This window comes from Sus scrofa, chromosome X (assembly GCF_000003025.6).
Source record: "Sus scrofa isolate TJ Tabasco breed Duroc chromosome X, Sscrofa11.1, whole genome shotgun sequence".
Lineage (NCBI taxonomy): Eukaryota > Metazoa > Chordata > Mammalia > Artiodactyla > Suidae > Sus > Sus scrofa.
In genome coordinates this window covers 88,220,447-88,234,327 of record NC_010461.5, presented here as the reverse complement: position 1 = coordinate 88,234,327, position 13,881 = coordinate 88,220,447, and the positions used below count along the sequence as shown (strand labels likewise).

General features: G+C 53.4%; 1 protein-coding gene across 2 annotated transcripts in view; it reads left to right on the top strand.

The window, feature by feature from the left end:
• Nucleotides 745-13,881, top strand: part of TSC22D3 (TSC22 domain family member 3) — a 62,259-nt gene continuing 49,122 nt past the window's right edge. The window contains exons 1-2 of one of the 2 annotated variants that reach the window (XM_021080824.1): nt 745-1,056; nt 1,321-1,746. In XM_021080824.1, coding sequence (XP_020936483.1) covers nt 1,427-1,746 — 320 coding nt within the window. In that variant the 5' untranslated portion in view covers nt 745-1,056; nt 1,321-1,426. Of the gene's footprint in view, nt 1,057-1,320; nt 1,747-13,881 lie in introns of those variants that run through there. The other variant, XR_002340888.1, reaches the window with a different exon arrangement.

Here is a 13,881-nt window from a genome sequence, read left to right as displayed (position 1 = left end):
AGAAAAAAAATAATAAGACGGGGGCGAGAAAGAAAGGCAAGACCAGAAATGAGTCAAGAAAGAGGAGACAAGGAAAATAAATGAGAGGAAGAATGGAGAAGGGCAAAAAGAAGGAAGATGGGGGGAGCGGGGGGCGAAAATGGAGATAAGAGAGGGAGCGGGGGCGGGGGGCAGCGGGCGGCAGAAGCCTGCTAAGGGGCTGGCACTGCCGGAAGCCGGGACGTTGATGTCTCGGATGGGGTTCGGGGAAGAGAAGAGCGAGCAAAGGGGGCGGAAAGGGGGAGATGAGTGAAGGGAGGAGGCAGGGACAAAAACCGGGGAGCGGTTGAGCCGGCTTCTGTGACTTTCGTCTCAGGCCCGTCTGGGGACCTGCCGACGCGTGCCGGACGCCCTCAGGCTCCGGGCCGAGGCCGCCGCTCTCTCGGCACCCCACCCGCCCCCGACCCCGCTTCTCGAAGAAGGCGGCGTCTCTGCGGCAGAGGGCCCCGGCCGCGGCGGGACGAGGCAACTCGGCCCGCCCGCCGAGCTCGAACCCCCCGGTGGCGCGGCTCCCGGCTCCCGGCTCCCGGCTCCCGGGGAATCTCTGGCCGAGGATGCGCCCGCCGCGGCGCGAGAGCCCGAGCCGGGGAGCTGCGCGGCGCGCGCAGGGAGGGGGAGCCGAGCGGGGCTCCCGGGCGCGCGGGCGAGGGTGCGAGCGGCCGTGCGGGAGCGGAGGGCGGGGGCGGGGCGGCGTGGGGGCAGGACCGCGCCGGCTCCGGGGCGCGCGCCGGGGAAGCGGCGGACCCGCGTGGTCCGCCGGCCCACCGGGGGTCATTTGCATGCTGTCACAAGCCCCGCGCCGACTCCCGGGCGCGCGGCTCGCTCGCTCGCTCGCTCAGTCAGTCGCGCTCGGCTCCTGCCACCGCTCCGCCGGCGCAGCCCCGGGGAGCCCGAGAGCGGGCGAGCCAGCGAACCGGCGGCGAGGGAGGGAGGGAGGGAGGGAGCCCGGGAGGGAGGGAGCGAGGGCGCGCCCCGGCTCTCCCTCTGCCCCGCCGCCCGCCCTTCCTGCTGCCACAGGTCCGCCCCGGGCCCCGCTCACACTTGGGAAACTTGGGACGGCGCAGGGGCCGCGTGTGGCACCTCAGGGGGGGCGGCCCCGGCCTCGGGAGGAGGAGGAGGGGGGAGAGGAGGAGGAAGAGGAGGAAGTGAGCCCGAAGGATCCGCTCAGAGCTGTTTGTCCAGCTGTTTCTATTCGCACCCCGAGCGGCCGGCGCAGCCAGAAGGGGGCCGAGCCGAGGGTGGCCGGCTTTCGGCGCTAATTGACAACTCTTCTCCTCACAGCTTGTCTTTCCCAGACACCCTGGAGTCCCCTCAGGCCGGCCCGGCGGGCGCGCACCTGCCGGCCGCCCCTGACCGCGCGGGCCAGGCGGCCCCTGAGGCGGAGAAGATGGCCCAGCCCAAGACCGACTGCCGCTCACCTGTCGGCCTCGACTGCTGCAACTGCTGCCTGGACCTGGCCCACCGGAGCGGGCTCCAGCGCGACAGCAGCGGGGACAACAACAACCCGGGCAGCCCCACCGTGAGCAACTTTCGGCAGCTGCAGGAGAAGCTGATTTTCGAGAACCTCAACACCGACAAGCTCAACAGCATAATGCGGCAGGATTCGCTAGAGCCCGTGCTGCGGGACCCCTGCTACCTGATCAACGAGGGCATCTGCAACCGCAACATCGACCAGACCATGCTCTCCATCCTGCTCTTCTTCCACAGGTGGGTGGCGGGGCACACGGCGTGGGGGGGGGCGGCGGCGGCACACGGTCCCGGCTCGCACCGGCCTCTGCTGGATCCTCCGCTCGCACAAAAGGGGCCACCACGAAGTCCGGGGGGGGTGGGCTGGGGAGGTCAGGTTCACCCGGGCTGCGGTGGCCGACCCGACCCCGAGGCTGGCCACCTGGATTCCTGTGCCCCTGAGGGGAGGCCTGGCGGATGCTGTTTTTGAAAGGTGCCTGCAAGAAGCCCTCCTAGGGAGATGCTGGCGCCCAGAAGGTGGACAGAGCCCGAGACGGTTTGGGGGGAGCTGGCAGCACTTTCTCCCCCCAGTGCCCACATTTCTACAGCCACTTTGCAGATTCCGAGGTGGATGCCCTTGGGATCCCGAGTTCCCCCCTTCTCAAAAGCCTTTTTCTAAATATGCAAACTCGGATGGAAACTGCAAGGGTTTTTAAATTTCCTGAGTGGCCCCAACTGCCTCCGGTGAGGGCAAGCAGAATGTCCAGACAAATTAAGCTGCTGGTGGTGTGGGGCAGAGTGGGGAATAAGAAAAAATTAGAGACCTGTGAGAATTTCTCGAAACTCTAGGTGGTGGGACCCTCGCCTCCTCCATGGGTCCCAGCCTTCACTTTCGAGCCAGCGAGGGCTAAAAGCAGCCCCGAAGAGCATTCTAGGACCTGAGGGCGAATGAATCCGTGTGGGTTGCAGGCGTGGGTTGGAGTGCGGGTCAGACTTTCTAGAAATCGGGCTGAAGGACGAGGAAGGGAAGGGAGGGGAGAAACACAATGGGAAGACCCAATGCGTCTGCTGTCCTCCAGTCTGAGACACTCTGGTGAGGGCCGGTCTTACCAGACCCCGAGGGCAGGGGGAACAATGGAGGCAATTTTGAGGCAGGGGAGGCAACCTCGGGAAACCTAGTCTTGAGTTGGATGTTCTTAGAGCCACAGAGACGGCGCTGGTGTGTGTGTGTGTATATGTGTGTATTTGTGCCCGCGTGTGGGTGGGTTTTATTCTTTCTCAACATCTCAGGTTATGTAAGAGAAAGAGACACCCACTGTGGGAGATCTGGGTTGTAGGGCTCTACTTCCCTGTGTGAGCCTGAGTAAATCGCTTGACCTCTCTGGTCTCTAAAAGTTTCCTTCTGGGTCTGAGATTCCAGATCGTGGGCAGGTGATATGCTCAGACTAGGATAGAAGAAATTTTGAGCTCCCATAGAATATTTGAAGAATTGGATGGGTTTTCAGTGAGACACCAAGAGGACGTTTTAAAAGTTATCAAGCTAGGCAGGAGCTACCTTCCTCCAGGTTTACCTCCCCAGCCCCAGAGGTTCCAGGAAGGGGACAAGCAGGACTGCCCACTTTGTTAGCATTATCATAACAAGTAGTGTTTTCCAGCATTTTGCACGCCATCAAAGCCCTTTCTCAGCTATTATTTCACTTTAGGCATCAGTTTATCTCATTGTCTCCAAGAGACCAGGCCGTGAATGGAACAGGTTTCAAGGGAATCTTCATTTCTGGTAAAAGATGACTGCAAGTGTATTCAGACCACGGCCCGATGCAGCCCTGCCGATAGGGAAGCCCTTCCAGGCTCCTGAGAATCCCGCTGAGGCTTTTAGGCGACGGGGGAGGGGTGGCCGCCACACCTGGGAAGGGCGCCCAGAGCACCTGCCCTCTTTCAGCTGGGAAAGAAACTGCTCTGAAATGGCCCAATGGCGCATACGAGGGGACGCTTCCTCAGCTCTGGTTCCTGGGTTAGAGGCCTAGGAAGGTCGGACTTAGCCAACTGAGGCGTGAAGCTGAGGGCCCGAGATCAAAGTGTTCGTGTGTGTGTCACATCTTGCGAGGCTTTCCGGTGGTCTGGGTTTCTTAAATGGCAAGACCTTTGTCACCTCCTCCACGGACACCTGTCTGTGGAAGCTAGGTTCTTAGCAAAGCCTGGAAGTGCTACCAGGCTGGGTGAGGGGCTGAGGCCGCTGGTGGAGGGAGCAGGGCGCATCGTTGGGAAGTCGTCTCTGAGCACCCTGTCCTCCTGAGATCAGCGTCCCAAACAGCTAAGCAGCTAAGCAGCAGGCCCTCAGGCTTCAGTGAGGCCAGGGAGCGACAGGGCCCTGTGGTTCCGGCAGGACCAAGCATTGTCTCATTTGCGGTGACAACTGGGACCTTGGAGATCCGGGGATCCCGAATTTGTTTGCGGTTTTGCCTAGACGGACTTGCTCCCTAGCAAAGTAGGAGACCCTTTTTGGCTGGTCGTGGGGTGTCTCAAAATCTGAGCTGGGGAGTTCCCGTCGTGGCGCAGTGGTTAACGAATCCGACTAGCAACCATGAGGTTGCGGGTTCGGTCCCTGCCCTTGCTCAGGGGGTTAACGATCCGGCGTTGCCGTGAGCTGTGGTGTAGGTTGCAGACACGGCTCGGATCCTGCATTGCTGTGGCTCTGGCGTAGGCCAGTGGCTACAGCTCCGATTCGACCCCTAGCCTGGGAACCTCCATGTGCCACGGGAGCAGCCCAAAGAAATAGCAAAAACACACACACACACACACAAAAAAATCTGAGCTGAACGGTCTTCCTCTGAGTGAAAATTTCCTCTTCTTACTTTATCGATTCCCTGATTTTCTATCTTCATCCCTCAACCGTCATGTCTCCTCCTGTTCCACTTAACGATTGGATCGTGCAAATGCCATCATTTTTACTTCGGTTCCATTTACCGATTTGATATTTCAAATTCTTGCCTGGGCGTCTTGTTTCTCTCACTTGTCTCCCTTCAAGGCCATCTCTTCTGGAAAAGCGCTTCTGCCCACCCCTGCTCCTGCAGCCCACTCCTCTGCTGCAAGGGCTCCTATATTCTTGCAAGGAAGGGCGGGGCACATTCTCGATCTCTATCTGGTTTGTCTGCTTTGACCTGTCCTTGGCTCCCAGCTTAGTTCTTGGTTTCCTTGGAGCGCAGGAGTGTAAGCAATTTGAGGGTAGGGCATGTTTTATACTCACTTGGCTTTCACTTGACTTCTAGTTATTCAGTCAGGACTCAATAAAGGTTTTTTGGCTAGATGGCGGCTTCTTTGTAGGTATGGTCCTATGTAAAGATTTTACAACTCTGGAGTTCCCCTTGTGGCGCAGCAGAAACGAATCCGACTAGGAACCATGAGGTTGCAAGTTCGATCCCTGGCCTTGCTCAGAGGGTTAAGGATCCGGCATTGCCGTGAGCTGTGGTGTAGGTTGCAGACACGGCTCGGATCCCGCGTTGCTGTGGCTCTGGCGTAGGCCGGTGGCTACAGCTCCAATTCGACCCCTGGCCTGGGAACAACAACCCAACAAAATGCACACTGTTATCACCATTTTTCATTTTTTTAATGAAGGAAATTGAGGGTGGACAAAATTAAAGAACTTGCCTGATGCTTTACAGTGAAGGGCAGAGCCAAGACTCCACCTAAGAGTCAGTCAGACACTAAAGCAAAGAATGGTTGAGCAGCGGTAAATATTAGCCCAGAAGCTAACCAAATGGTTAAAATGTCCTTATTCGGTCAGGTGACCAAGCAGCCCATTCGAGGACATAGGACTTTCAATATTCAAACTGGGACAGTCCCAGAGAACCTGGGATGGTTGGTCACTCTCTCAGAGGCAGAATATGCCAGGCAAATAGTTAACATTTCCAATTGAAACAGAGCCTATTACAAAACTTGGAAAGCTGAAATTCGAGGAGCCTTAATTCTCTGATCAGTAAGGTGTAGCAAGCTGGAGTGGGAGCTTTTGCCACATTCTGTTTTTGTTGTTGTTGTACCTTCAAATTTATTGCTAAGATTTTATCCCAGACTACGTGGTCAGCTCTATTCTGCTTTCGGCCCCGAGCACACCGGCCCGGTGTGATCTCAGCTCCTCTGAATCTGCGTTCCCTTCCAGCTCCGAAAGCCTTGGGAGTCCACCTTTACGTTTCTGAGCTGACGACAATGGTTCCCCACATTTAGATGCTTAGGAAATGGTAATAGCAATGATTTCCAATTATTCGGTCTGTGTTAATTCACTTAATGTTCCCTATTGATGTGATCTATAGTAGTAAGGGGAAAGATAGATTCAGAAATCAGGCTTCGGAGTTCCCGTGTGGCTCAGTGGTTAACGAATCCAACTAGGGACCATGAGGTTGCGGGTTTGATCCCTGGCCTCACTCAGTGGGTTAAGGATCCGGCGTTGCCGTGAGCTGTGGTGTAGGTCGCAGACACGGCTCGGATCCTGCATTGCTGTGGCTCTGGCGTAGGCCAGTGGCTACAGCTCTGATTCGACCCCTAGCCTGGGAACCTCCATATGCCACGGAAGTGGCCCTAGAAAAGGCAAAAGAAGACAAAAAAGGAAGAAAGAAAGAAAGAAAGAAAGAAAGAAAGAAAGAAAGAAAGAAAGAAAGAAAGAAAGAAAAATTTGCATTAAAATTATTTGCGCTTCTCTGAGTCTTCTGACTAATGATTTCATAAATGTATATTCCTGAACCTGATTTCTGAGGACATAACCACCTACATGGTGTGACTTGAGGGACAAAGCTCTCCCACCCTGCCTGCTGTAGTGCCTCAATTCATACTCAAGATCAGTTCTCTGTCCTTGTCCCATCTAAAATTCCTAGCCCATCGCACAGGGGTATGTGGGCCACACCGTGAGAAATCTTGAATTAGAGATTGCAACCTTTTGTCAACTAATTTGCCATTTGCTTTTGAGGATGGAGTTCTTTGCTGTAGAGAGGTTTTGGGTTTCTGGGTGGCTAAGTCTGTCATTCTTTGCCTTTGTGATTTTTGCTTTTGGTATCAAGCTTTCAAAGTCCTTGGCTAGCCCGAGGTAATTTAAAATAACTACCTCCTGAGTGCCTGGTGGTCTGACAACGAATAGGCCCTCTTGGCTTAAGGCGCATGCTCTGTTGAAAACACAAATGCATTTGCAAACTTCACGTTCATGGTTTGCATACATCATGGGAACCTTGATATGTAAGAAATTATCTTGGTGCTGAGGCATAGATGTGAATCCACGTGCTAAGAGGCTTTAGGCGGTGAGTGCTCCTATTGCTCTACCAGCACCTATTACATATATTACATATATAATGTGTATTTTCTATATGCATATAAAATATATTAGATATTAGATATATACATGTATAGCAGCAAAATGTATGTAACGCAAAATTTGACATTTTAACCGTTTTAAGGGTACAATTCAGTGGCATTAGGGATCTTCACAGGGTTGTGCAGTCATCACCATTATCCATTTCCAGAGCTTTGAAATCATCCCAACCAGAAACTCAGTACCTATTAAATAATAACTTCCTATTCTCCCCTTCCCCCAGCCCCTTGGTAACCTCTATTCCACATTCTGTCTCTATGAATTCACCTATTCTGGATTATTTCCTGTGAGTGGAATCTTGCAATATGTGGCCTTTTGTGCCTGACTTCATTCACTTAGCATCTTGTTTCCAAGGGCCATCCATGTATCAGTACTTCATTCCTTTCTATGCCTGAGTAATGTTCCACAGGATGAATATACCGCATTTTGTTTAACCCATTCATCTGCCCATGGACCCTGGGGTTGTTTCTACCTGTTTGTTCTGGGAAAGAACGCTGTTACGGACATTGGTGTACAGGTATCTCTTTGAGTTCATTCTTTTGGGTCTCTACCTAGGAATGGCGTTGCCCGGCACCTACTTTTCAACCCAGTTTTGTGGTCCTCTACTCATAGTCAATCCATACAAGCGTAGTAATGCCCATGAAATGGGCGAACGTCTGTTTCTTTGGGGAAAATGCCCCTCCCCAAGTCTCCTGCTTGTTCGAGTGATTACAATGAAAAGAAAGCTACGACGTTTAACCAAATGACAGAAATAGAAGCTTTACGGGGGAAATGATATGCTTTCGGGATGCTCCGGAATTAGGGACTGGCAGAAGTTTGAGTGTCTTTTTCATGAATGGCCAGGGTCTACCCGAGTTTCCCACTCAGCGTTTCCTCTTTACATGCGACGGCTTTACTCGTCATGGACCACTTTGTGTGTATTGGTTTATCGGAGCTTCCTTCGGGGTGACAGCTCACTGGGAGTAGGGTTCTATGGGAATGGAACATGGAAAAACCAAGTTTGGAGAAAAGAAGCAGAGAGACGGGGCCGGAGTCCTTGAAAGGCTCGCTGCAGGGCTCTGGGCAGCCTGAGAGCTCCAGAGGTCTGGATGGGAGGTTCAGGCTCTTCGAGAAAGGTGGCGAGAACTGAACATGTATTTCACCTCCTCCTTTTCCTCCTCCAGTTTGCCAGGAATGGACCCATGGGAGCCCACACCTCAGAAAATACCTCTTTCCAGGGTGACCTTACTTTCCCTCCCTGCCTGAGGAGAAGGTTAACAATGCTGCTTATATGTGCACTTCCAGATAAACTGACCAGCTCTCAATTCCAGGTAGAGCATTGGATCCTTTCCATAACAGGTCCTGAAGGCCAGGAAGTCTGGGTAAATGGAGATGGATGTGTCTGGCCAAGGCCACCAAGGTCTCTGGGTCCCCTGAGTGAGGGAGCCCAGCAGAGCGCTTGGGAGTGGCTGAGAGGAAGAGGGTTGACTGCACGTGGTGGCCATGGTGCTGTGTTTGCTCATCACGATTCTGCTCCTACCTGAACTTTCTCCTCTTATGTAAGGCATCTCTCAAGATAACTACACAGCCACAATCGGCCATAGCTGGCTGGGTTTACATAACAAATTGGTTGGCGTCATGCAATGGCCTCTGGAAAAGCCAACGTGCTGAGTGGGCCTGAGGCTTGGGCTCACTTGGTGGGGCACTCTGTGTGCTCAGTGCACTCAAGGGAGAGCATTCCTTGACCACAGGGGTCAAAAAAAGACGAAATTTCCCTTTTAGATGAAGAGGGCAATAATGGCCTGGACGTGTTGTGCTGTCCCAATGCCTGCAATAATGGGACAAGGGTTAGGGCTTTGCTGTGGGGCCCCAGCTTTGGCAGAGCAGGCCCTCCTTTGAACCCTGTGGGCTAATGGGATCTCCGGGAGGGCCAGAAGGCTAGATCCCAGCCTCGAATGATGAGGAGTCAGGGCAGGGAAAGGGATCACGGAAGCCACCGTGTACCACGCCAAAATCCAGTTTAGCTAAGGAGTCAGAGTTGGGGATAAGACGAGGTCTGTGAGAATAGAGAACGAGCTTTTTTCGGATGCTAATCCAGGCAGGAGGGGCAAGGCCAAGTCCCTGGTACCTTCTAGCTGGAAAGCCCTGCCCCAAAGGAGCGACTGCTCTTCTGGAACCAGTTTAAGGGGTGCGAGATCCCAGCCAGCACAGAGACTGATTGGGAAGCTTCCCATTGTGCAGACACTGGCCCAAAGGGAAACAAGAGCCAGAAGCACGCCTGGTCAGCGAGGCCTCAGGCACGCTATCAGCCTTCCTCCCCTGGGAGCCACTTTCCTCAAATAGACCGAGCCTGAAATCAGGCCCCTGCCTGTGGACCAAGCCCCACAGGGACCTTCCCCATCCTTCCTCGAAGGAAGAATTTACTCACGAAACAACCCTGGGTATGCAACCTACTTCCTCTTGTCTCCTTTTCAGGGGAGATGGAGAGCAGCTGCTCACAGCTTAGGGGTCTGGCCAGGAGTCCGGCTCCGAGCTTTCTAGGCTGGTGATTGGCTCCAGCTATCCCTGAGGAAGAAAGGGGTGAGAAGTGAGAGGAAGGGAAGCAGTTCCAACGGCTCCTTCCTGGCTTACACACCCCCCACACACACACACACACACCTCCCTTTCAGCCTCACTCCCAGACTAGGCTGGGCCTGGGCCAGCCTGAGGTCCCTGACTCATATCTCGCGTAGTGCCTTATGTAACAGAGCCAGGTTACTGAGGCATCAAACCTCTGCTTGCTCAGTGGCAGGCTTCCCCGGGGCCAGGCATTCAGAAGCCCGCTGGGGGTCTAAGTAGAGCTCGCCACACTTCCAAAGGACAAGGCCACTCTCCCTAGTGTCAGGCCAGCAGGCTGCTCAGAGGTAAGTGCCAGGCTGTGAAGGCGATTCCCCCCAGAACTCCCACGCTCGGCAGCAAATGTAAGCAGGCAGGTGTGCTGCTATGGGCTTAGTGTGGTTGGGGGTATTTTTTGAGGGGTAGGGGTGGGGCTCCTGCCATCACCTGATTGTACAGTGCTAAAGAGACAGCCTGGGGCATCTGGAAGGGTCCCAGAAAAGGTGTCAGAAGTTCTTCTCACTTTTGTATCTGCTTGTTGGTTCAGGTACTGTTCTGGAGACCTTATAGAAAAGGTTGCCAGATGCTGGAGGAGCTCTTTTTGTTTGTTGGTTGGTTGGTTGGTTGTTTTTGCTTTTTAGGGCCTCATCCGTTTCTGCTGCACCACAAGGGAAACTCCAGGAGGAGCTTTTTAAAAGAAGGCCTAGGAGTTTCCATCGTGGCTCAGTGGTTAACGAATCCGACTGGGAACCATGAGGTTGCCAGTTCAATCCCTGGCCCGATCAGTGGGTCAAGGATCCAGCATTGCCATGAGCTGTGGTGTAGGTTGCAGACATGGATCAGATCCCGCGTTGCCGTGGCTCTGACATAGCTACAGCTCTGATTCGACCCCTAACCTGGGAACCTCCATATGCCGCAAGTGTGGCCCTAAAAAGATAAATAAATAAATAAATAAATAAATAAATAGAAGAAGGCCTAAAAGAGCCAATTCCCAATCCATTCTCCATGTAGTCTCAAAGTTCCCAGGCTGGCTTGCATTCACAGTGATACTTAGCTCTCCGCCTGGCCTGTTGAGAAAATTGCATTACTGGCTTGGTGCAGCTGAGCCCCCAGTGAAGTGGGGCTTGCCGAATTCCACGACATATTTCTCTAAGAAGCTCATTCGACTCTCTACAACACAGGAGAGTCTCATCCATCTAACAGCCCGTTGGCTCAAACGTTGTGACTAAACCCACCCAGGTCCTCTTCTTCTCTTTCCTTGTCTTTGCCCAGCCTTTCCCACTGTGTCACCAGCGGGTAAACGGCTCACAGGCTGAGGGTAGTTGAAGACACTGCCCTCCTGTCTGAGAAAAAGAGGAAGACACAGGGAGATAAAGTCAAAAAGGCGGCCTGGGAATTACCAGCCGACATGATTTGTATCTGAAGCTCAGTCTCACGGATCCTCAGACAAGCTCAAGACCTCTATCTTGGCGCTCCAGAGAGCTGGGCACCCCAACTTCTCTGAATCTCTGCCAGAACCCAGTGAAAACGGGGGGCGGGGGCTGAGGTGGAGGTGCAGAATTTTCCTTTCTTGAGATCCCCTCTGGGGCCTCCAGCCTCTCACTTCTCCCTATTCCTCAATCCTTTCGGTTCATAGCCAATCGCAGGTAAAAACAAAACAAAGCAACCAGAAACAACAAGGAATAAGAAGAACCCTGCTCAGTTTTAAGGCAATATACTCTGCCTCGCCAGGCACGCAGGGAGATGAATGACAGCAGTACCTCGTTCGGCCTTGTACTGAGTGACCAAGCCCTCCAGTTAATCAATGCATCATTTATCGACCACAGGCCTGCTATTTATCCAGTGCCTCCTGCGGATTTATTGACCGTCTCCCTCACTAAGCACCGTAGAGGACAGGAGAGGCGGCAGAGTCGAGGGCCCGAGCTGGGGGTGGTGGTGGTGGGGGCAGCCGAGAATGATGCAGCTGCACCCCAAGGCCGGCGGGGAATAAAGCACTTCCATCTGAGCAACAGCAGGTCGTGTTAGGCCTTCTGCTTCTTAACGGAGAGGCCTCAAGCTTGCTGCTCCCTGGATCTGCGAGTCCGGAGCTTAGGCGGTGCCAAAGCCAACTAGGAAGGGAGAGTCTCTTTATGGCGGCGGCTTCCAGCAGGGCCTCAAAGAATGGGTTGGCTCTGGCTGGTGGGAAGCGGCTGTGGGGGCTCTCTTGTTGGGAGCGGGGAGGGGAACCTTGCCAGTCCAGTGGGACTCAAGGGTCAGAAGGAGCTGGCCTGGGGTGGGGACAGGGAGAACGTTTCCTCTTCTTCCTGGGCTGGAACCCAGAGTCAGCCAGCTTCAGGAATGAGAGGCTTCCCCTGGCCCTTCTCTTATGGCCCTTCTGTGACTCAGGGCGAGCTGGCCCCTAGTAGCCTCCCCTCGGAGACTTAGCCAGTCTTGAGAAGGCAAGGGGGCCTTTGGGGCCCGGGAGCAGGAAGGCACCTTTCCTCAATGCTTGCGGAAAGTTCATTGGAGTCAGGAGGGTTGAGCTTGAAGTGCAGCTGAGCGTTGCCACCGGAGGAGCCGTTGGGTGCAGCTTCACATCTGTGCACCTCTGGCCTCAGTCTCCACCAGGCCCCATCCCGGGGGTAAGAGAACCACGGGTGTGTCGAGGTGCTGTCCTGAGACTATATATATGTACCATTCGCCCAAATCTCCCTGGAAAAAAAGTTGCTGGTGGCCCCACGGGGTGTTTGTTCATCTTAGCCTTGTGTGTCCCTTGGTCACACCCTTCTTTCCCAGATGCTCTATAAATGAAGGCCTGGGGGTCGGGCTGAGGAAGGAGGGAAGCCTCAAGCTGACCGGAAAGGAGAGGGAGCAGAAGTCATAAAAGGGACCAGCCTCAGGGCACCTGGGGAAGGAGGATGCTGCTTATGTCCATAAGCACGATGCTTTCTGGGCCCTTCTCCCCCAGCTAGTGTCCTGGGCATCCGTGCCCACCAGTGCTCTGGCGAATTCACATTTCAGTTCGGGAACAGATTCAGTCAACCACAAAAATTGCTGTATGCCTTCCATGTACCAGGCTCGCTGCTAGGCACCGAGATAGAATGGGAAACTCACAAAAGGCATGGTCACAGCCATCATGCAATAGTCAGTCGAGTGGGGGAGATGGACATTAACCAAATCGTCACACTAATGAATGTATAATTAGAAAAGAAGTGCCAAGAGGGAAAAGGAATAAACTTCTGTCAGAGCGTCTAACAAAGGATAAGACAAGGCTTCCTGCGGAAGTGATATTCAGCTAAAGGAATGAATCTCTATTGCTGAAATTCTGATCATCAGATGAGATGATTTCTCCCGGCCAAAGGAGAAAGGTTTAGACAGGGGGCTGTCTCAGGAGCCCCTGAAGTCATACCATTAGGTAGCTGCTCACACTCTTGGAAATATTTCCAGGCCGTGAGCGGCCAGTAGGTCCAGAAGGGGAGGTCTGGCAACATTCTGACAAGAGGAAGAGATGAATTTGAAGCCCACGGGGCAGCTAGTACTTAATGTCACTCTTCGCTAAAAATAGTCCATGACAGTATGGAAATGCGTAAAGGCTGGCCCTGGGGACTGGTGATAAAGTGGCTATAGCCTATGGGGAGGAAAATTTGTTTTTGTAAATTATTTACTGTAAAGAAAAAAAAAGAAAGGGGAGGGTCGTCTGGGTTTTCTTTGCCCTTTGCAGGCCTCCTTCTGAGTTATGAATGCTTCTCATTGTACAGAGGCACTGGGGCACAGAGCTTCAGGCTGCACTCCTTTCTGGGGCCCGGGGTGTAAATTTTCTGGGCTGCAAATGTCAGATAATTTGTCCAGGCTGAAAAACAGCCTGAAAGCAGAAGGGAAGAGAGGCCTGTTTGGCCAGCAGGAGGTAAGCCTGGGACTTTAGGGAGCTGTGGGGCCAGGCTAAAGGAACTAAGATGATTGATCAGAGAGGCGTGTTAAGGGTGGGCCAGCGGCTGGTTGAGAGAAAGAAGAGAGGTTGCTCTTCAAATACAAGAAAAGTCACAACTCAGAGATGGTGACTAGCTGTTTCCAAACCACGCTAGGAACAGAACAAGAGGAAATAGGCCTCTACTGTAGCATGAAGAATTGCGATTAGATAGCAGAAAGAACTTCCTGACGACAAGCATTCAGAGAACTAGACGAAATTACCAAAGGATGTTCTATTACAAGTAGGGGGAAGGGGGTGACAGTAGCAATAAAGCACTAGATAAAAGCGTGAGAGGACTGGTTCTAAGGACCATGGACAGAAGGGGACAGACAGGTGAGGAGAGCAAAGGAGTCAGAGGCAGGTGCTTATAAGGAAAAGGAAAGTGCCTGTGTGAGAGAGGCAAGTGTTTTTAGGAAAAGGCTTTCGTAATAGAAATGCGTATGAAATTTCCACTGGAGGTCAGTCAATAGATCAAGGAGCTGTTTTAGGTCCCCTCTGCATCCTTCAGCCTTCTTATCTCCTGCTC